The sequence below is a fragment of the Diorhabda carinulata genome, chromosome 1 (assembly GCF_026250575.1).
Source record: "Diorhabda carinulata isolate Delta chromosome 1, icDioCari1.1, whole genome shotgun sequence".
Classification (NCBI taxonomy): Eukaryota; Metazoa; Arthropoda; class Insecta; order Coleoptera; family Chrysomelidae; genus Diorhabda; species Diorhabda carinulata.
In genome coordinates, this window is record NC_079460.1 from 10,917,924 (window position 1) to 10,943,233 (window position 25,310).

Sequence of the window (25,310 nt, forward strand, 5' to 3'; positions counted from 1 at the left end):
AAATCTTCCCTTGAAATTTTCTGCTTGAGACCGAAAATATTTTGGATTATTTCGAATTATCGTATAGGATGATTATATATGTATAAAAATCAGAACCAGTATAAAAATTTTCCATTCAAGCAGTTATTTCACTGTCTACTTTAAATGCTTAGTATTGCAAATAATTGCCTATTTGTTAATGAAAATTTAATAAGTATGAATACAGTAGTATGTCTACTATCCCATAGATGACAGTACTGTAAACTTTTTTAAAATAATTAATAATTTAAATAACGTAGATTTTCCAACATGGATATGCCTAAGATATTTATGAAACACCTTTTAATCAAACTTATAAAAAAATATGAGACAAAAACACGTGATGCGTAGAAATTTATAAATTTAAAATTTTATCAAACTGAATATGCGCAGGCTCTAAGAACATGGCTGTCACAGAAAATAATATCGGGTATTACAAATGGTGACCGCTTCGATCGATATCAGCTAACGTGACGTAAAACAGTCTGTCAGTGATCACCAAATATTTACCTATGTGAATGTGTTGTACGAAGTGTTTTAAACTCGAATTAATCTCCGAAAAACAGGAAAATAAAGAAACTGCGTTACCAGACATGTTTTTGTGTTAAAAGTGAAAGATTCACGCAGGTGCGTACGCAGTCGTACTAATAATTTTAACTGAGACTGCTCCATTTCTGATTAACGCGCGGCTCAGTAATTTAGAATATGTATAAAATTTTTTACAATTAAAATTAACAACTACTTTCCCAGATAATATATTTAGACTTTGGTAGTATGTTAGTTACTAGATGCACCCAAAAGGGGGAAGCCATATTACCCATTGATTCTCTTATACATTAGGTACCATAATTAATCGCGCCAAACCACCTTACCCTTTTGCGCAAACCCTAAATATGTTCATGTGCATAAGTTAAAAAATTTGATGGGTCAAAAACAAAAATAAGCCTTTCCTTTGTTTTAATTTTTACGTACTTATAGCATATTAATCTTCCAAATGAAAACCTCTGTCAAAACATCTTTCCGGTAAGGGGTAAGGGGATAGATACATCAATTATTGATTTTGTACATAGCTTTTATATTTTCCAATATATCTATGTTCCCAATCAGAATAAAAACAAACGTACATTACTTTTACATCTACTTATGTTACTGGGTCGCTTATGAACAACGTATGTAATGAACTTATATATGTATTTGTATTGTGTTTTCCAAGTACAGTTCCTAACCTCAACCACCAAAAAGTTACTACTTGTTATTCCAGTACCAAAAGCCTTCCATGGTTGAACTTTAACAATTACCTTACAGTAATGTGAATGTGGTAAATTTTGCTTTAGTCCTGTTTGTGCAATATATACATATATAAAGATAGTGTATGTGTATCAGAAATATTTCTAAATTTCAACTAGAACATTGGTGGGGTATGTTAATATGTATATGTTGATACTATTCACTTGAAACAATATTGAAAGATTATTAACATCTTCTATTTATTGCTCTTGTAAAATTTTACTTCCCAAGCAATGGTAGAAATAAAGTATTTCATATTCTTATACAAGTATATGTACATCATATTGTTACTTTCAATGAGGTTCTAAATTATTTTAGAGAAAATTATTTCAGAAATATAGTTTATTCTGGTCTATTGAATTACATATTTTTATTACTTTTTTTTACCAAAATTTCATTTATTTAACATTTTTGTAGAATTGACTGTGAGGTTTAAGACTAAATTTTGTTTATTAATTTAAACAGGATAATAATTTATGATTAGTAAAATAATGATTATAAAAATTTTAAAATCTCATATTTACATATTTTCTATATTAAGTTTAATAGAAAATAGATTCTCATTCTATGCATACCATTCATATGTCTTCGATGGGAACGTTGAAAATTGATAGATTTGACCATATCAAAATCAAAAATTTACCCCTTGAATTTATTCATAATTTAACATTATATATAGTAGGATTGTAGTATAATTGAGTTATATTAAACTTATTACTTTAGTAAAGTAATGTTTCCAGGATACTTTTTAATACTTACTCTTAATTATTAGTACTTCAATTCCTTCAAAGTGGTTCTCAAAAAGTTGCAAATTGCAGTAAAAACCATTTAACTAAACCGATCGCCAAAAAACTGCATATATAAATTTTCACTCAATTGTAGTTATTCAGTTTTCCTTGTAACATTTTAAATTAGATGGAATCATTCATTTTTTCACCCAAATATTTGTAGATCAACAAAAATTTTACATGAATACTATTTTGATTGAAAACAACAAATCTAAAATAGCTTATAAATGACAATGTCAATAATTTGGGAAATTTTTTTAACCCTGAATATATCGAGGTAATTTATTCTCATTTTTTTTCAAAGCAAAAGTGTATATGTATAGTATTTAGCGCTAGTGTTAATACTTGAAAGATTTTAATACGAAGAAAAATGTATCCACAATGCTTCATTTACAATTTTCTTAAAAACAATGTATGTCTCAGTATTTCCTATAAGATAAATAACACTATATGATGAGGTGGGATCTTATTTTGCTATTATATTGAACTTATTTAGCTATCACTACTAACTTTTCAGGGGGCCTGTCTTCCATGGTACCGGTGAATGGTCTTGATAATGAATAATTCAAACGGAAATCAGAATAATACAGAGCAAATCGCCATGGTCGTAGGTTCACCTAGTGGAATGTCTGTTGCATCTGATGATGATGACAATAGCCCGTCATCACCAGGCTCTGCATATGAAGAAGGTGCAGACCTTATGGCTGCTGCCATGGGAGATGAAGTTACAGCACAATTAGCTGCTGCAGGTAAATTTTAGTCAAATTAAAGTGTAACTAATTAAGCACAATTAAAAAGTCAGTTTTTTGAGTTCAACCAGTAGTGGGTACTAATGGTCACGATTCATGAGATTTGTCAAATATGTTTACTTATTCTATGAAATAGTCTCTAAAACAATTATCAGAAAAATTTATGAAACATGCAACTTTACTATTTTAATCAATTAAATATTATAGGACCTGTTGGGGTGGCGGCAGCAGCAGCCATAGTTTCATCAAAAAAACGGAAACGACCACATTCATTTGAAACAAATCCTTCAATACGAAAAAGGCAACAAAATAGGTTGTTAAGAAAACTTCGGGTAAGTCAAGGAGAGATTATTCTTTGTTGGTACTTTAAGGGCTGATTTGATTTCATGATTTCATTGAATTGGAATACAGGACATTTGAAATAAGACTTAACATTGATTTAATTTTGTCTATACTACACCTTAAACCAGTATCATCAAATAATCTTGATATGATGCATGTACTACAGAATAGTCTGATGGCACTACTATTATGAATACTTTATATAATTCCACTATGAAATAATCTTTTTTATCAGTGGAACTAATTTTATTGAAGCCGATAATGTTCAAAAACATGTGAAACATAGTTTTATATTTTTTCAATTGCTTACTTTTTATACGATTTTGGTGATAATTTTTCTTGATTTTAGATTTCTTTTCTATGAATATCAGTTTAAAATAAAATAACATGCAAAATTGATAAAAACCAAAGTAGGTTTAAACCTCAATTTTTTACATACTTTTTTAAATATCATATATATAATTTGTAATTACTTATCAATATAATGATTATCCTTTTAGCAAACTATTGACGAATTTGCTACCAGAGTTGGTCAGCAAGCGATAGTATTAGTAGCTACTCCTGGTAAACCTAACACTAGTTACAAGGTATTTGGAGCGAAACCTTTAGAAGATGTTATAAAAAACCTTAGAGGCATGATAATGGAGGAGTTAGAAAATGCCCTTGCACACCAGGCACCTCCTCCAATCCAAGAGGATCCCACACTTTTCGAATTGCCTCCACTTATAATTGATGGCATTCCAACTCCTGTTGAAAAGATGACACAAGCACAATTGAGGGCTTTTATTCCATTGATGTTGAAATATTCAACTGGAAGGGGGAAACCTGGTTGGGGAAGAGAATCTACGAGACCACCTTGGTGGCCGAAAGAGCTGCCTTGGGCTAACGTGAGGATGGATGCACGAAGCGAAGACGAAAAACAAAAGGTACATTCCAATAAATGCATGAATTTGTTTTGGGTACTAATTTCAATATCTATTTTGTAGATATCGTGGACTCATGCCTTGCGACAGATTGTTATAAATTGTTACAAGTTCCATGGAAGAGAGGATCTTCTACCAGCATTCACTGAAGAAGACGAAAAAGCCAATGCTGCTGCCACCGCTAATGCCAATGTTGGTACCTCAGTAGGAGTATTAAAAATGCATTCCTCGGGCATGATGCCTACTCATAAGATTCAGATCCAAGCTAATGGGTCACCTCAAATTATTGCAACCTCTCCCGATGGCCTTTCTGGCTCATCGACGCAGGTTTGCTTAGATCCAGGCGGATATAGTTCAGATGTTGATGTGTGTAGAACTTACATATATTTGAATGTTGTTTTTATTCAGTTTTCGATCCATTTTTTTTTCGTTCGCTACACATATATTTTAGTTAATGGGGTGTATACCAATACTAACGTCATTGGGCGTTTTAAATAGTGCTAATACATACATACATATATATAAATCGAATATCTACAATTACAATTTATTTCAATATTTGAATCATTTCATACTTATACATTGATTTGGTAGAGTTCAAGATAAATTTTTCTGGAGATCGCTGTTAAAACAATATTTTATTCACTTACCTCAAAGCTATGGATTTATCTATTTCTCTTCATCTATAATAAATGTTTTACAAAGTTTGTTTCCATCAAAATAAGTTTCTAAATATTTCTAAATTTAATATGCTTTCAAATATAAATAGAATAAATTTTCTTCATTCAGTAAACTTGTGGTGTACACCCTGTACTAGTTTTTTTGTTCAGTAGAATTTGAAGCAGTTTGAATATTGTGGAGTATAGTATAATATAAAATTGTTTTACTAGTATTATGCAACTAAGAAGTTCTATTACAGAATTAAATAATTGGTATTTTATGGTAATATAAATTTTGTTTCAATGTTAATAATCCAACTTTATTTTTCTTTTTCAATAATAAAATCTGTGAGATTTCCTCTGGTAATATATTTACAACAAAAAATACAATTTCTAGATTCCTTCTACAATTTAGTAGTGTATTTCCCAGAAATATCTTCCTTCTGTCATTTTTATATATTTTACATATGTAGTAGTATTATCTATCCCACAATCACATTGGAATATTGAAATATGAAATTTTTTCAGCTGCTTCTGAATTATAATTATTAAACATTTTGGTTATATTATCCTATTAGCTTGGTTTTGTTTCTTTTATTTTTAAGTAGAACTTATTTATCACTTCCATTTTATTTTATTTTCATATTTAAATATATTGAAGTAAAAAATATTGACTGTTTAAAAATTTTACAGATAACTACACAGTATACTCCAACAGTACTTCACACCATTACGAATCCAGATGGTACTGTGAGCATTGTCCAGGTTGATCCTAACAATCCAATAATCACTTTGCCTGATGGAACTACTGCACATGTTCAAGGAATGGCTACGGTAATTTTATATATCTGTAGCTTATTATCTCATGTGTTTATGTACAGCATGGTCCAGAAAAGTTTGTAAGCTGCAAGGTGAAATCAAATAAAATCAACATTACCATCCAATTAAAAAATTGAAACTTGTAATAAAAAGTAAACATTTGTTTTAAAAATTAATGGAACTTTGGCTTCATGAAAGTGCCAAAATTTTCTTTTATGATTGCTGTATAAATCTATCTAACTTTTTCCATATTTCTATTTACTTTATCCTCACCAACTCAAGGATAACAGGTAAATTAATGATATACCAATAATATCATTTTTATTTTTTCAAAATATTTGCTAGTATTGGATCATCAGAAAATTAAATACAGAATCAAAGATATTCGTCTATTCACAAGATTTCCAGAATTAAATTCAGAATCATTGATATTTGGTCTACTCAAGATTTCCAGGTTTACTGTTGGCAATATTCCTCAGTCATGACATTACTACTCCTTGTGTATAATAATGATGTCCAAGATTTATTTCTTTGACCAATTGAATTCTCTTAGACAAAACTGAAATTGAGGTCTATAGATAATTTCCGAAAGGTATAGAGTAATAAAACCTCATTAGGTATGCAAAGGGACCACAGAGTGACCAAACGAATATTTAAGCCACTTTCATGGTTTGGCATTGATTTCAGTGTACAATTCTTTCTTTTTATCAAGTGCAGGTAGTACCACCCGGGTTGCGGTCAATATATGGGTTTAGCCTATTGTTATCCATTCACAAATACTGAAAATAGTGTGCCAAAGGCATAAAAAGGAAAGAATTTTATTTTTACAGAATAAAAATTAGGCTTTATGTACATAGTAATAGGTACACTTATTTTTTATTGAATATTATACAAAAAATACATTATACAGAAATTAAATTATAAAAAATCATAATATTCTTCGTCATCTGAGTAACTGCCATCTCCTCTTGACGTTATAATTAACGGGTCGACGGTCCGATCGATCAAGTAGTCAAGATCTCACATTTTCTCCTCTTCTTTAATGACATACTGGACTGCTTTTCGCCAGTTCTCTGATGTCACCTCCTTAATGGTTTGATCAAACAGTAGCTTAACGTCTTTCATTTTGAATGTCGTGTTGTGTCTTGCTACAAATCCTTTCACTTGCGCCAATATAAGTTCTATAGGATTTAATTCGCAATGATATGGCGGTTTGCGCAGCACAGTTACACTATGTTTTTCTGCTATATCTTCCACAGCGTATTTCATAAAACGATGTTTGTGTAAATTTGATATAGCTAATAGATCTATTTTTATCACATTATCTTCAAATTCAATACTTTTGGTGCTTAACCAGTCAATAATTTCTTGTTATCTCCAAGATGAAGCTGGATTCATCTCTATGCATTATCCATAACTACTACTGAATCAGCCGGAAGATATTTTATCATTTCACCAAAATAGTCTTCAAAACCATCCGAATCCATGTCCTCGTGGTAATCTCCCGTATGGCACGACTGAAAGGTTAGCGAACCTTCTTTTAAAAATCCCTCTTTGCTTCCAATATGGACGATTGTTAGTCTTTTCCCTTTACCTGAAGGCACCTTAATACCCGTTGACAGGCCTTCCTTGAAAACTTGGAGAGCACTTGTTATATTTTTTCTTACGACATTTTTGGTACTGTATAACCTTCATTAATCTACGTCTCATCATGATAAAAGATTTTCTTCTGCTCTGTTCCGTACTGCTTTATACTTCTTAAGTATTTTCTTAGCCAGCAAAAAATTTAATCGCTTTCCAGTAAAAGTGCTTTACAGTTATGCTAGGCAAAATCCATATTTCTCAAAGTGTCATCTGGCCAAGCTCCATTAAAATCTTATCTAGGGTGGGTATTTCTTTTTTAAAATAAAAAGAGTGAACTTTTCTTAGAATTACATTTTTGGTGTCTTCATCAAGAACATAATGTGAATATCACAACTTTATTTGCCAATGTATGAATTCGATTGAATACAAAGTATTTCCACTGAAACTTTAACATCAGTATGATTGATTAAGTAAAAAAACATGTTTCTTCAAAATCAAGGAGTTTGATGTAAATTTTTGACATGAAGATGATGAGTATTTCATTATTTTTGTTTATTTGTAATGAGTAATTTTTTTAGCTTTTACTTCATTATTCAGCAATACTTTATCTGAAAACACATGTTCTTCCAAACTTTTGGACTTTATTGTTGATTCCATTGCTTTACATGTGTAGACTCTGAAAATAATTCACCAGGAAATGGTTGTATGCAATAAAATATTAATTTATTTGAAGTCAAATATACCTAGAAATATAATGGATTTTGGCGTTTTTGTTTATGAATAAGTTCATCAATACTTTGGTTAACTGAATATTTTAAAAGATATAGATATATTTCAAAATTTAAATTCAAGACTTGCTTAATGAAAACTATTGAGATTTGAATTAAATTATTGCATACATTTATGATTTTTTCATTGTATACCTGGTTGAAAATTATGTATACTATCTATAAATTACTAATACTTATTATTTTTTCAATGTATTGTAGTTTTTTTGGTTTCGTTTGCCTTGCTTTTTCTTGTTCTCGGATTTTCTTAAATTTCGATGAAATTTAGGTTGAATCTACTTTAAATGACATGCCAAAATGAAGTGAAGAATAATTTAAAAGACTTTTTTTTTAAAAAGTCGATAGTTTCGAAATTTTAATTAAACAAACCTCAATTTTATAACTTGTTGCTTTTGAAAATTTTTGTAGTAAATGTCACATGAGCTCATTTTTTGTAGCTTTGTGGGTTTGATAACACACACACATATATATATATATATATATATATATATATATATATATATATATATATAACTTTTGAGCTCGAAAGTTTGTATTTTATATAAATTTTTTTGACGTTTCACTCCTCACTTTGAGCATTATCAAAAGAATTATCACAAAAAGTACTTAAAACTATGGCTCAAACTGAACAAAATATGACAGGTAGAAGGCAATCTACATACTTTAAACATTCAACTATATATAATAAATTGAATTAAAATGAATTATACTCAAAATGTTTATTTTGTTTATCATTATCTAGTGATTTCTCAACCATAGAATCACTAAACAACGTTTATATAGATTTCATAATAATAACTTACAAATTTACAAATCAATTCAAACCAAAAAGAAAAAGACAATAAAAATATAGCTTTACTTAACACAAGTCAATCATCTGAAAAACTAAAATGTAACCTAACATAAATCAGGAGAAGTGATATCCCCATTATTTATAAAATTAAAAAACACAATGAAGGATATAAAAAAATCGCGCTATTTACTCAATACCATATTCAAATAGAAATGTCTATGCAATATTTATAAAATAGAATAAATGGTCAAATACTAAAACTGCATCAACCACATTACATAAACATGAACAAATGGAAAACTCGCATTTTATTTCAAAAACACCAAATATTAATATAAAAATGATCAAAATCATCAAAATGAATTATCTGTTGAAGATAAACTAGATATAGAAAACTTCAGCAGAATTTATTATATTTTGATTAATTTTTTGGTATAGAATCGTTAAATCTCGTAGATACTGATGTCTAATGTTACCCTTTTCTGTCACATTAGGTATGTGACGTTACTATTTGATATTTAAATTCTGTCAACTTTTACTTCATATATTGACCAGTTGAACTATCGTTTCAAGTAATTTTACTTATAATTCTTTTGATAATGCTCCTAGTGAGGAGAGTCATGAGGAACTTTACATTATTTTACCATACATATATAGTGTTATGATTGTTTAGTTGTAGTGTTTACTCAGCTCATTTGATTTTTTGATTTTTTTCATGATGTAGCTAAACATAGAAATTTCGGGACCAGTTTGGAAAAATCAATTTAGGGATTTATATTGAGTATTACACCCTGTATATTATATGCAATAAGTGATTTTCAAACTACATAAATAACCAATGACAATGCTGTCGCACTTTTACTCAATTTTTAGTGAACAGTCGAATCTTACCAAATAGAAGATCCATAATGACATATCACATAATAAGGTATTAATTTGAACAAATTTTATAAATTACGAGTATTTTAACTGAAATGATTACCTACAATATATATTTATATATACATAATCTGTATATATAAATTCAACTTCATCTTCTCGGTCATTTTGTATCATCTCTAAGGACAGAGTTTTTAAACGAAAATCGCTTGGGGCATTATTTTCGATAACTAATACTTCAATCATCCAACATTTGATCCAGTTTTTAATGGTTAGCGAGAAAATGGCAGTCTTCCTAGTGGAAGAACTGAACGATATGTAGATGGAGTGCAGGAAGATGACATTATTGACGCTGATATTCAAAAGTGAGTAGAGTCTTACAAAGAAATAATCTGTACCCATATCATATTCAAATGGTCCAGTGACTACATCCTGTAGTTGAAACCCATAGGTTGGAACTTTGTAGATGGATTAACAATCGTCGACTAACGCTATACAGGATTTTCAGATGAAGCCCAATTTATAAGAGACCTGATAAATAATTCCCGCATCTCACATATGTGGGCAGAAGAAATCATCATGCTATTCAAGAATGACTCCCCATCTAAGGTTTTGGTTAACATGTGGATTGAATAAATGACCAATTCGTATGACCTCACTTCTTTCATGGTTAGGACTATTTGGACATTCTACTAAATATTTTACCAAATTTGCTTGCCACTCAAAAGTTGTTATCCAAGTGATGTATTTTAGGCATCCCCCTACTTTTACTGGCAGTGAGATAACATCTAAATAATGTTTTAAGGCAATAGTGATTTCCGTTGATTATCATATTTGGGCACATTTGAAGCAACTAGTTTACACAGAAAATATCAATAGATAGATTTATAATTTTTTGTAATACTATTAGAAACGATTCACAGATTATCCGTAATTCAATGCGGTAATTTTAGTGTTTTCATTGGTTATTTATATAGTTTCAAAATCACTTATTGCAATCCAAAAAAATATACAGGGTACAATATTCAATACGAATCCCTAAATTGATTTCTCCAAAGCCGGTCCTGGAATTTCTAAGTTAGATAATACCAGTCGAATTCTTGATAGAAGTGTACTTACCACATGGTGGAAAAATTTAAAAAATTACATGAACTGTAAATTAATAAAGAATAGGAGTTGAAACTTTATCCTTCCTAAGGGACTCTACATATGGTAGAATTATTTAAGTTCCTCATTATGGACACTAATTTTCGAAAAACATAAAAATTTGACGTTTCGACTACTTTCAGTCTTTATCAAAATATGTCAAATCAAATTCCTGACGAGTATGTATTTATCATGTAAGATGCAGATATTCCTATTACAATTGTAAAAGATAAAACATTCAATTATCATAACAAACTCCATTACACAATTGAAATCTAACAAAATAATAAAATTATTTTCTTGCTGTCTCATTATATAAAATTGTATGAAAACAGTATGAAAACGAAATTGTATACTAAGCCATCTTGGCCCTTGAGATGTTTGAGCTTCAATTTATGTCAACATATGTTTTAAAAAAGATCAGTGATAATAAGTTTGGCTGATAGATCTATCCAACTGTCATATCCTGAATTTAGATACTTAGTTATTCAAAAAACAAAACTCCTTCAAAAGAATATAATTATCCTGAAAAAATGAAGAATAACACATTCAATAGAAGATTACAGTTACTATAACCAATTGAGAAACAAAATAGAAACTAAACATCAAAACATAAAAAGAAATTGAACTATTGAATTAATTCAATACATATGTATTAGAATAAGTCATTAAGGACATAATAAATTATGGAAACATTATACTAAATTAAAATCTAAAACATCCAAAAACAAAAGAAGTAATATTATACATCAAGTACCTTAAGATGATTATGACGCTGTTTACATAGGACAGACTTGAAAATAGGTTTAAAGGTCATCAATACGATAAACAAATATAAAATTACATTAATAAACCATAAAATATCAAAAAAAACATACATTAAATTAGAAATTTTTTTTTAAAGGGAACCAAATTCAAGACAGAGAATTTTTAGAAACAGTTAACATACATAGGAACGGAGGAAAAATTATTTGTTGTGATTAAAACAGATCTTTCATTTGATATTCGTGTTGTAGGTAATCTACTCATTAATTTACTTATGCAAATTGTCAATGTCGAGTCATATTTTGATAAAGAACAAGATAGGTAGACACGTCAATCTTTATCCGTATCTGAAACTTATTATCTATCAAAAGAGACATAAAATCAAGACGATATATGAAGCATAACATAAAAAAGTCTAAGAAGTAAAAAGTTTACCCTTAAAAATGAATTTTCTTATTTCTGTGGGTAATAATAATTTGTTTGTGAAAATATTTCTTTTTATTTAGTATCTTCGATATAATTGTTTTGCTTTCAGTGTGTTTTTGGTTTGTTATTTAATAGAAAAAGGAACGGCGAAACTTTGAATATTTTGATTTCTAACAGTTACAGTCTGCGCAGGGTGATGGAAGTCAAGTTCATGCTATTCAAACAATCACAGAAGGTGGCGCTGCTGGTGAAGTCGTGGACCTCAATTCTGTAACGGAAGCTACTCTGAATTCTGAGGGGCAAATTATATTGACTGCTGAAGATGGACATGGTAAATTACATATACTATTTTTAATTTTGTGCACTATTATATTTTTTTCATCTCACACTGCAAAAAATCAATCATTCCAATGTAATAATAATAATTTTGGTGATGGTATTTTTTTATATAACCATTCTTATGTGGGGTAATCATTGATTAATTTATTATCTAATTCCAAATTATGAGATCTTATAAAGGATCTTTAAACTATCTTAGTAGCTATATGATTGGTTTAAAAGTTTAACAAATGAAACTTGAAACAAATTATCTGTGTGATCATTAGACTAACCTGTAATTTGTAATCATAAATTAGTATAGAATGTTTTAATAGAATTATTTATAATGATCGTCATTATAAGTTCATGAAAAATATTGGAAAATGTAGAATTTGATCCCTTTTCAGTAATAGCTCAGATTAAGCTATTGTATCTATAATTTTCTGTACGTTTGCTGGTTATAAATTTATTTAAAACTAATAAGGTATTAAGGTTTTAATGAAACGTAGGAAATTATTTCTTCAAAAGGAAATTAGAATTATATTCAATAAAAGCATTCCAAATAACATATATTCAAAACATTTAATTATTATTATTTATCTCATGAACTTTTCATCACCTTTCAAGTTATTTAATTTTGATATCAGATATTGAATCTAATATGTTGCTAATGATTTAGAATATATGTGTCGAAAGTTTCTCGTATTTGAGAAAATTAAAAGATCAACTATATAATATATGTAAAATAGTACATTTCGTTTCACAACAATTTGTTGTCCACACACATTTCGTTTTCTTTTTCTTATCTACAATAAAAAAATTATATCCAGGATAGATGTTATTTGGAAACTTGATTTAGCAACGTCTCATTTATCCCATATTTCGTAAAGAGGAGTTAATGAATGATGACGCACCAATTTACTTAATCTTGAAAGGTTTATTATTCAACGTGCAGAAGGAAATTACAAAGATTTGTATTAAATTATGTATTCAGAAATTTCATGTAATAAAAAAGTCTGAGGTAGTGCTTTCCAACAAAAGAGACATTAGAGCTATTTTCAAAGGCACAGAAGATTACTGTATTACTGGTAATTATATTCTGTCATAACCTACTGTTTTAATATGCATTTGGAACAAACTTTCCTTTAAATCATAGTTGCGCTATTTCCATGATTTTGTTGATATATTGAATTACTTTAATCTCATACAGCTAGAAAGTAGAAATATTCTTCTTAACACCTAACCTATCTTAACCCAACTTTCCAAAAAATCGTGAAAATTGAAAGAAATCATATACTTTGAATTTATTGTCAGAATATTAGCCTGACACAGGTCTAGAGTAAATTGTTTTATTATATGCACTTCAACCGTCTAACGGTGTAAAGTTGCTACCTACACCCAATTACTAGTTTATGATGGACAATTACCGCTAATAGAGTCATTAAAAAAGGCCTATATCAATTATAACTCAAGCAAATCTTGACTATAAAGCTCCTCAAAAACCAAATTTATACTGATTATGAAATAAAACTAATTTTTGTAGAAATAAATCCCAGATTACAAACGTTGTCAAAGGAAATGGCATTTTTGAATTGTAATTAGATAGGTATCTTAAATACAATTAGTTTATACTTTGAAAAAATTGATGATTACCCACTGCATGCTTTGGCAACCAACTCGTTTTATTTAATTCATCACAACAACAATAATACTAATAGATCTAGAATTCTCGATTTGGTTTCAAAGTTTTTTTTACTCTTCGTTGTATCTCTTTAGGTTTACCGTAAATATAATTTTGCACATGTCCCTAATAGTTGCAATTTTTAAGCTTCTTTTTGCTTCATTTGTTCTAACATACTTTACTTACACTGATGTGAATCCTACTGTCCTTTTTAATTGTGTTCAAAATGTTTATATTTACTTGTAATAAGACCTCACAATAACAACTTCCACAATATCTATTCATTAGTATTTGAACGATTGAAAATAAATCTTGACATATTTGACGATACATTTGTAAACTATGCTTTTAATATTCTTGAAACAGTTGGGGAATTTTTTATTAAAATAAGAGTATAATATTCCACTGATATAATGTTAATATCCAGTATATCATTGTTAGTGAATATTTTCGACATTTTGATTTTTGTAGATTTCCTGTTGAATATAACACTATTATTATTGCTTGAATATTAAAACGAAATTATTTCTTAGTTTTCAGAATTGTTCCGGATATATATGAGATCCTAAGCAAATTCATTTTAGGGAATATTTTTTTAAGCTTAAGTTAATACTTTTGTATTTTAGTTTTAGTTTAATTTCAAAAGAATGTTTTCTTTGAGTTAGATAACGAATGCTGTATTTTAGATTTAGTTATAATTTTAAAAGTAAAGTAGGTGATTTTAGCTTTATCATTTAGCATTTTATAGGCGAATGTGCTTGGGATTAAAAAAATGCTAAAAATTATATTAGATTTTGAGAATTAATTATTAATATCTTTATGAACTTCTAATGTATATGGTTGTCAATTTTAGAAGATTTGGTTTTATTTGAACTTGAAAAATTTTTCCCATTCAATTATTTTAGAGAAACATTCAGAAGAAGTAAAAACATATCTCTCGTTTTCTTCCTAGAGTTTTGAAATCATTAAATCTTATTTTTATTTTTAAACTAATGACATCAAAAGATTGTTGTAATTATTTTTGGGTTAAATTTTTTAATTACAGTTATATTCTCCAAATATAACAATTTATTTTTAATTTCTGGTCGATACTTATTTCACTATTAAGTTGGAATTGTTGGAACCGTCGATGATGTTCAGTGTGTTCAGTATACATATTTCACTATGTTGCTCCTACTTAATAAAACCACATTTCAAAGGACTACAATTTTTAATATTTATGTTCCATTATTTGCCATCATGCTATTGAGCTCTATAACATATTTTTTATTTTCCATCACTTTCATTGATTACAGTTCCCAATAGAACTCCTTTTTCTGCTACTATTTTCACACGTCCAAAATATAATATGATTGGTTTCCTTAAGCCATCTTATTTATGTTTTTGTAACTTGATTGTGACGATTTTATTGAAATTTATTATGGGTCGTTTCTGAAAATGTCTTGAGAGTATGTTTTTTCAGAAGACTAATTTTTCACCTACTCTGGAAAAACTTTAATTCCCCTTACAATTTCCATTTGGTAGTTTAATGAAATACCCCAAATATATTTATATATTTTTTCTATTTTCATACATAAAAAATTTTCACAAATTTGAAGTTCCATGAATCAGAAAAAATGTTGGTGATACATATCTTCATATAATGTCAATATTTTAATAAAATCTGTACGATCCTTATCATGTTCCTACAATCTTTATGATTATCTATAATTTTACTGAATGCCAGATCCAAAAATAATTTATTTTTAATACAATTTTTTAATCAGCACAAGCCATATTTTCACAGTATTAACATTCAGCTGGTTACACCAATTTAACCTGTGCTCCATATATCAAATCTATTTTGATTTGAATCAAAATAAAATTTTTAACAACAGTCTAAAAGACTGTAGAAATTCAACATATTAGGCTGGAGGCACTGCAATGACAAGAACTTGGTTAAATTACATCTCCTAAATATAGATTTAATGAAGATATACTATCGATCGTTCTATCAGACCTTTCATTACTACATTTTTAAACTCTCAGAATATCCCAAGACCTAAGTATATGCAGTAGTCAATATTGCAGACCTCAAAGACACGTCAACTACAGAAATGCTTGAAACAAAACTATAGAGAAGTTTTATATACTGAATTAATATGTAGAAACAACTCCATAATTAAATATACCTGCCCAATCGTTCACCTTTTGACAATACTGAGTCTCTGAATCTTTTTTTTCAGTAATAATAGTTGTGTTGGTTAACAAATTTTTCTTTAAATCAAATTCATTAATATTTTCTGTTAATTTTTACTTACATGTAAGATTAAAGTGTAGATGAATATAAAGTGAAATTAATTTATAGAGTAACAAATGAAAAATTTTTATAATTTTCATTTGATAAACATTTTTTGTGGTTAAATGATTTTTACTGAAGTATTAGTACGATAGATTGAGATCGAGACACAAGCTACCTCAACAAATAATGTGTTCTAGGATTGGTTGGTGCAACTGGCTGATTGTTTAGTTTTATTTATTTTTGAATTTTCTATGCACGATTGTAGTTCTTTATTTACAAATTTTGATTTATTTTAACCAAACGCAATATATTGCCCAACATTAGTTTTGTGAACTATACAGAATATTGTGTAATAATTAGAAAAATACGGTAAACTGTGATTCAAGAACATGTATTTTTTACTCAATTTTATTTGATTAATGCTTACATTTTTAATTTATTCATTGATACAAAATGTGTCAACTTTATACATAAAAGCAGCGAAACTTTATACATAAAAACATTAATTTTAGTGAAATAGTTCTTTATTTAGTTTATTCTGTATAGTCTAATAGAAATACATATAGTTCATCATTTATTTTGTTACAAATGTTGAGATAGTTGCATAATTAGCATGCTGTTGTATTTACCCTGTTATTTGATTATTAGTTTTCAATACACACTCTAACTTTGCTACAAGCAGTTGCAAAAGATCTTAGAGGCAACATTATAATTAATTAGTTTAGGTCCAACTGCGGTGATGTTATTATGATACTCCCCTGTAAGTTATGTTTTCCTTATGTCTCTTTTTTACTTTGCTTTTAATTGCACAAGATGTGTTGGAGAACCTCAAACTTACCAGTGAATATAATGAAATATCGTCTCATCTATAAATAAATTAGTTATACTGTTGACTCTAGGAAGTGCTAGAAGAAAAAGTCTAAAAATTAAATTTCGTTATCTTAATAACACTAGAATGGAAATTTTTGAATTTTGGAAGCTACTACTGAACCATAATCATTACCGAAATAGAAAATATATTTGATGTAAAACGAGATAACAATTCCAATACCAATCTAAGGTATTCTTTCCAATGCGAGAAGACATTTTTTGTAAACTCTTTATATTTCAACATTCGAATTTAATTTTTGTTAAGAATTATTTAATATATATTTGTAAATTCAGTGTACTACTACTTACCGATGGTGATTTTCGCATATTTTTTATCAAAATATATCTTCAGAGTTACTGAGCAAAACTACTTTATAGACAAGAAAAAAAGTTTCTATTCATTAATAGTTCCAAATATTATCTCTGTAAGTTGACTGTTAAAATTTTTTGTAATTCTCTTATCACACTGTTTTATGAACAGTCTATTTTAATTACCATATTTTGCTTTTGGCAATATTGACTCAGTGCTTTTTGAAGTTATTTTGAGCTCTTTGGAAACGATAATTTGAATACTTTATATTTTATTTCGGATCTGGTTTGATTTTATCCTGATCTTACAGTTTTTTTTCTTCTATTTTTTTATTAATTAAAATTTTAATTTTGCGTTTCCTTTACAAATCTTATAATTTGTAAACCTTTTTTATTGTAGCAGGATGCTGAATATTTTTAATAAATTATATTTATTTTATATCATTTTTCTTATTCTATTAATATGTACCAAAACATTTATTTTCCCACATCTAGATAGTTAAATATTTTATTATGTATCTTTATAATTTACGTTTATTAAATATAATATAGTTACATCTAAGTTGAAATTTTTGAAATCGTTGCTGACATTCACTTTGAACACACTGTTTACACTACCACTATACCAACACACAAATTACATTGTCTGACGCGCGTTTCCATAACCTAGGTAAACAGTTTACCTTCGATTTCTGAAGCCAACGATTTGGTTATCGAAAAGCGCGCCAGTCAGTGTAATTTGTGTGTGTTGGTGTAGTAGTAGTGTAAACAGTATGTTCAATACTATAGTTACATAGTATGGTTTCAAAAGATGTTCAGGAGCTTCTTTACCATATCTGTTAGTCACCGTATGGAAATAAAGCCTCCTTAATTGAAAAATATGATCCTTTGAAATGAAGCGTGTACATTAACTTTGCCACTCAGAGTTTTTTTACATTAAATATTTTTTTTCTTACCAGACTATTTTGTCAACAAATTAAAAGAAATGCATGAATGTTAACAAAAAATCTCTGTCTATTTTCCTGTAGGTCGACAAACAATGCATAAAATATGTGGTTATTTGGAGGAATATTTTGAAATTTAGATTTTGGCTATTCAGTTCATATTTTTGTAATAAATTTCGATTCTAGAATCTTTTCGCCAACAATATTGTATTTGATCACTTTGGCTGTTTCATTATATCACTTATTAATGTTCATATGTTTGTTATTTTTATTTATATATTGTACGTTTTCAAATATATCATTCTACCTAGTTTTTATAGTCTTGGAACTGTAATGCTTAGCACCAGGAATTGAAAATATTTTTAGTGTGTTATCAATTACTTGTGCTTATTTCTTGCACTATATCTGCTTTTTCACTCCTCAAGAAGGCTCTTCAGGAATACCTGAATTGTGTATACTCAGCAATGTACCTATACTTGATGTCTCAGAGTGAAGGTTATAACTATTGATTTATTAACTTTTTGTTTATTATTATTCTAATCATAGGTGTATATAATACAAATTGACGAAAGTTTTGATCAATATTTAATGAACTTTCGTAATAATAATTCACTTGTTTGCATGAAAATAATATACTATTATTTAGAACCAACTAACTAAAATATAGGGTTTGAGTGAAGAAAGGTAACATCTCATCTCATTCAAATATAATAGCAATAAAAATCTTCTAGGTAACTCTATGTTTCAATTGTAATTTACTACAATATTAATTGTTTGTGAGTTCCACCCAAGCCACTTTCTAGGCGCTTTGATAGTATTTTTAATTAAATAATCAGATATTTCTGCATCATGTAGAAATCGTAGCTTATTCCTATTTATGAGTTTCTATTAAAAAGAAACATCAAAAGATTACATAAATTAACTTAGCAAATGTCAACATTTAATGCTTCAAAATTATATAATGTGGATACTGTTTTAAATATTTGCATTGGATAATTTATTTATAGGGAATGCAGGAAAAAGTAGATCCATGTCTTAAATGTACAAGTGTATTAAAAAACATTAAGATTTTCTGACAGAAGATATATCAAAGCTTTCATTATTACAGTTAGTAGTTTTTTTTCTTGTTCATACCTAGTACTGGATACACCTGTGATTCTTGTCTTAAATTTTTAATGACACTAGTTGAAATGTTTCAGTAAGTGGAGTGATCACAGTACCAGTAACAGCATCCATGTATCAAACTATGGTAGCCAATATTCAACATCTACACACAAACAGTGACGGAACTGTCTGTGTCACCCCTGTAGTACAAGTACCAAAAGTAAGTATTGATGAATATTTTTGAAAACATTGGCTTTGTACGTTTCATAAATTTGTGAATTATTTCTCATTCTGTATGATACATTTGTGTGTTCTAAACATGAGGTTCTTGTTGAAAATTGATATTGTTAACTAACTAGAAATAGCAAATAAGATACATATGATAACATCAACATCAACTAACCAATTTAGGTTGAATATGTAATATATTAATTCATCAAGTTTTTTGAAAAAAAAAGGAAACTTTTTGTAAAGATTGACAGTTTTTGCTAAAACTAAATATAAAAATCAGTTGGGAATCCTCTAATTGAACACCGTACCTAATAACTGCTAATGGTGTAGAAGCAGGTCAGGCAATTAGTGTTATAATGATCATATAGTTTTTGATTAAGATATTAAAAGGATTTTTTAAAGGTGGAACCAAATTGTGGTGAAAGCATGGACACTTTGACTGTTACTCCAAGTGGTATCACAACACATTCAATGATGATACAAGGTTCTGGTGGAGAAGCTCCCCAAGTACTTCAAGTATTGTCCTTAAAAGATGCTACAGTTTTGACTAAAGCCATGCAAGGCATCGCCGATGTCAAAACAGAAGAAACAATAATAAGTGACCAATAGATTATAATTTTATAAAAAAAAACGTTTTATAACTGTATGCTTTTGCTGCGGTATCATCTAAAAGTATGTCTGAGTTTTCTTTCTGTATATGTATGTAATTCCATTTAACGTAAAAGAAAATATTTTCTATTTGCCAAAAAAATATTTCTTGGAAATTCAGAGAATGAATGTTTTTCTATCTTACCAAGATTCTCAGATTACCAGAAACTCAGATAAACCTGAAAGTCCACAACTACTGAGGGTGAACTCGATTAAATTGCGTTATATTACTCAACATATAAGATCAAATCATTAAATTAACTTTATATAAAAATTGAATTTGCTAATTATAATAATGTTTCTTTGAGTTCTCTATCAGTACTAGTGATACTAAAGTACCTTATATGATATATTTTTATTGGATGCAGTCCTCTAACATGTCTTACAGCAACCATATCTGTAAGGAACTGATTAAAATTTACTTTATGTACAGAAGTTGTAAATTGAGTCTTGATGTGATTAGTAACTAGGCTTTAATTTTATTTGGTATCTTTTTCAATATTATCGTCGTTAAGAATAGACGAATTGTAACAACATAAACTTTCCTTCAGATTTTGCCCTAGGATATGGATTAACTGTTGCAAATTATCTATATTTAATTGAAACTTTACTTTGTACTGTACTTATATATTTTTATATCAATGAATTGAATTTGGGGTTATTATTTAATATCAATTATTATGTAAATATTTGATTTACCAATTCCTTGAGAAATCATTAATTCCATACATTAAACTTCTTAAGAGTTTATCCAAAATATCTTTAATTTTTATATATTTTATAGTTATTGTGCAATACTGTATATTTTTTCACTTGTTTATGATTATAGAATTGACTTTGAATTTTCTAATGTATATAAGTTATACAATTATTCGAATTAATTTTCTGTTTTTTTAATGATAGTTACTCATAGATTCTTCCATTTTTTACAATATGTTATTCCTTGAACATTAGTATAGTTTTTATACACATAAATATATTGCGGGATGAGAGGACACCAATATATAAATATCATAAAATATTTGTTAGTTTTGAGGATTAAAGCAAGTAAAATGTATTCTGTACAAATATGTATTATAAATGAATATGAACAAATTGAAGTATATTCAACCAAAAGTAAAACAATATATCATGAAATTATAACAAAAATCTTTGAGGTGTTGGTGTTACATTAGTTTCCCTAATAAAAAACCAATAATATATAACAAAAATAAGAGAACAAACAATAACTATGTTTAGAAGAAATGCATTCAAGGCAAACTTTCACGAAAAATGCTTCTTATACTTACCTTTCTTTCCTGCAGTTGCAGAATACAAAATTTGTGTTGCTATTACACAATATGTTTGTGATAGCTATTAGTCTCAAGACTTTTGAGGTCTACATTTAACACCATGGGTTATAAAATATTTTACTAGTATGGAACAAATATCAAGCTGAATATCTTGTGATGTCCAACGTAGCACCAAATATAACTACAAACTACTACAGTGACTGAAGTTATTATATTCAATGATATTCAACTAGCCCAGGAATGCTTAAAAAACATAGGAAAAAGTTTCGCATTTTGAGGTTATGATTTTGACGTCATTGCGTGCTCTAATTGTTTCAATTCATCTTTTTTTTATTTTGATGTGTTTTCATATACATATTTCTTGTTGTTTATTCGTATTTACTTTCAAACCTACATTGTAACTTAATGATTTTTTTAAACTTCCCAATTCTTATTTGAATAATTAAATAATTTTGTGTCTAAACTGTCCTATTTATTTGTCTTGTCAAATTTAAGATTTTAGTAAATGTCAAGCTAAACTTGTGCATGTTTATTATCAAATTCAAAAACACCTAATCAAATTTTCTGGCTCAAAAGGTTAGATTGCTGTGTTATTTTTGGTGTCAAAACAGTTTGAGCCAAAAAGTGGTTTGAATACATTTTTTTGCTCATCTTCCACAGTCTTGAAGTCATAACAAAAATTAAATCAAATCTTTATTTAAAAAGAATGGCAGATGAACTTATTATTGTATTATTATCCATTTATTTCATTACACATGTTTTAAAAAATGGGAGAACATGTTTGAAATCAACTGTCGAAACATTTTTTTTACAATTTGTATACATAACAATCGGTATAAATGTAGTATTAAGTATAATTGTCGTAAGCCAGTATGATTTTTTATTGTTGTTATTTTGAGATGAAATTGGTATATATAATTATTTAGAATATAAAATTTTCCAGTGGAATGTTTTATATGCAATGATATATACTGTATCCCAAATTTTCCTCCAATTTATTTTTATGCCTATTGACAATAAAAAGTAACAATTGAACATAATAGGGTGAAATTGAATTATTGTCAATTGTTTCTATTTTACATATATACTGTAATTTTGAATCTATTATATTTTTCTTTAATATCTGTGATCAATATTATTTTACATTTGATCATCTAAATTACCATTAATTATTTGATTGTTTCTGAGGCTAACTTCATCTAAACCCCATGTTTAAATTTATATATCGAAAATTAAAACCAAAACACGTCTATAGAAAAATTTCATTTATGAAATTTACATAAAGGGTAAATATCTTCAGTAATCATTATTATTTAGTTTACTGGATTTATATTTTATCGATCTAGTTTTTCGTCTGTGATCTATATCATATTTTGCGTGTTCATTTGATGTGTATTCAGGAACATAGCCTAATTCCCCATTATTATTATTATTTTTCAATCGTTATCTTTAAGTAACCACGACCAAACCCCACATTGTGATCATAATGGTATAAAGAAATATAAAAAAAATCAAATGTGACTAACTCTTTCTATGAAAAGTTTTAAACTAAAACTTTGGAAGATTTTCCTAAAAGTTCGAACTTTTTAATAATGTTCTATCGAGGTAGGAATATGAGTTTCCTCTGTAACAAAATATTTTACTGATTGACTTTCACACTAAATTGTATTTAACCTCACTGACTCAATACCGATTACAAGCATGCCTCAATTTTGATTCAACCTCTTAAGGTTCTCTAGTTTAGTGTTGTACTTGATTTTGAAAGAGGTATTTTTTCTTGATTAATATTATGTGCCGATGTCGTTATTCATAAATCCTTACTTAGTATTGGATTAAGATATTTCATTTACAATATTTGATACAGATGCATCATTTGAATATCAAAAATTGAAATATTGTAGATAATGGATATATAACATCATATTCCCCATTTTTTTTTACTTAGAATAATTGAAATGAAATGCCATTATATTTAGTTTCGTTTCAAAAAAATTTGGGAAACAGTCCAAATTTAGTAAATGGAAATTTAGTTGTAAATATTAAATATCTTTGATAGCACAATGAAATAAAAATATTCAAAGTTTTGTTTATCAGCAGTGCGTGAAGTGATACCTAATTCTACTAAAACAAACCTATAACTAATTTATTGTTAATGTGAGAAACCAAAGAAAGTTTTGATAGTCAGATTGTTGACAATAGTAATTCAATATAACAAACTAAAAATTCTTGTTTTATTGTAACACTACATGACCAAAACTTACATAATAAGAGCTACAGCTGAGACATCTCTTCGCAGATCTGCTAGTCGTAGGTACTTAGTTGACATGTGTAAAGAAGCTTATTACGTAAGTGTAGATATGTGTAATTATATTTTCTTTGAGAGTTATGGAATCAGTGTTGAGTGTTCAGAGTATCCTAATTTCATAAGGCTATCACGTAAAATTAATTTGGATTATTCTAGAGAATATGGTGTCAAACTTTCTCTAGTAAGAGATAATTTCATCTAATTATGAGTTGATTTAACTAAATTACCTTCATTGAAAAATGCCTACACAAAAAGTCATTTTATTTGTACTTTTATTACTCCATCTGGTACACTTTAAAAATTGTTTTTTTTTGTGGAAAAGATGAGACATGTTTGATAAATTATCTTTTTTAACTGGTACAATTTAATGTTCATATTCATGAATAAATCAGCTCAATTTGTTGAATATTTGCCATCAATAAATTATGGAAATGTCACATTTTAAAGCTCATTTTGTTGCTTGTATTCTTTGATAGTGTTATTTTTCTTTTTTTTTAATTGTAATTTAAAATACTCTAAAATTTTGAATCGTTCTCTCCAATGTCGGTTGAATGTGTCTACTTTCTTCCACAAGAAAATATATATTCTTATGAAAAACGTTCAAAACTTCACTACCTCATTGATATAAAATTTTGAAGCGTCAAGCAATAAAACTAGTTATAACTATATAACTAATTTCTATTTGAATAACCTATTATCAAGGTAATTCAGATAAAATAATTGAGTCCTATTTGAAAGCCAAGTTTTTGAGAAATTTTTGAACACCTTGTATATATTTTATTACGTAATTGTTAAGAAAAGTCACAGTGTTGCTTTTAGTATATTTGATCAACCTTAGATAAAAGAGTGACAGCCCTGTAAAAAAATTCGATACTTCATTCGCAAATTCATTTCCTTCTATTCTATAATATCCTCTTTCCAAAGTTTTCCTATTTTTTCTTCCCAAAATCATTGATGTCATTTTATGTAATAAATATAAAAAAAATTTAAAAATTTTTATTTCAAAAAATAATTCCCCACCTTAGATGTAGTCAGAAAATCCCAAATTAAACCATTTTTAACATTTAGTTAGTTATAATTCTGAGTGGAACGCCGAAAGTCTGGATGTTTGAAAACAAAGACCAAAAAAACAACTCTTAATTATACATCTATAACAGGCACTGCTATAAAAGAGCTAGAAAAACAAATTTTTATATTCGGAAATTCCAATTATTGCAATTATTATTTCAGACTTTCGGCTTCTTACAGTAAAGTTCTCGAAATGGAGAATATCAATTTCAAATTGCAATTCAATTCCACTTGAAGAAAGTGTTATGAATAAATGAGTTAAATCATGATTTATTCTGTGAGTAGAGCATAAC

The 25,310-nt window shown here is 28.0% G+C and overlaps 1 protein-coding gene across 7 annotated transcripts; it reads left to right on the forward strand.

Annotated features, from left to right (window-relative positions):
* Positions 1–394: 394 nt before the first annotated feature.
* On the forward strand, positions 395–23,867 carry LOC130894201 (DNA-binding protein P3A2). Of its 7 annotated transcripts, none has more exons than XM_057800867.1 (9): positions 395–645; positions 2,611–2,842; positions 3,050–3,174; positions 3,685–4,110; positions 4,171–4,299; positions 5,460–5,600; positions 12,159–12,297; positions 19,569–19,693; positions 20,107–23,867. In XM_057800867.1, exons 2-9 carry the CDS (start codon positions 2,638–2,640, stop codon positions 20,311–20,313), a joined length of 1,497 nt encoding a protein of 498 aa, XP_057656850.1. In that variant the 5' UTR covers positions 395–645; positions 2,611–2,637; the 3' UTR covers positions 20,314–23,867. The 7 variants fall into 7 exon arrangements, with proteins under 7 accessions (XP_057656850.1, XP_057656826.1, XP_057656831.1 ...); XM_057800843.1 differs by having other exon boundaries at positions 397–645; positions 12,144–12,297; XM_057800848.1 differs by lacking the exon at positions 395–645 and adding an exon at positions 788–1,187 and having other exon boundaries at positions 12,144–12,297.
* Positions 23,868–25,310: the final 1,443 nt, after the last annotated feature.

What these genes read in the sequence shown, in the direction of transcription:
- LOC130894201 (XM_057800843.1), top strand. Translation starts at nt 2,638, where the DNA reads ATGGTCTTGATAATGAATAATTCAAACGGAAATCAGAATAATACAGAG. An exon ending in AGCACAATTAGCTGCTGCAG is followed by an intron (nt 2,843 to 3,049) that starts GTAAATTTTAGT and finishes TAAATATTATAG; the next exon opens with GACCTGTTGGGGTGGCGGCA. An exon ending in GGTTGTTAAGAAAACTTCGG is followed by an intron (nt 3,175 to 3,684) that starts GTAAGTCAAGGA and finishes TTATCCTTTTAG; the next exon opens with CAAACTATTGACGAATTTGC.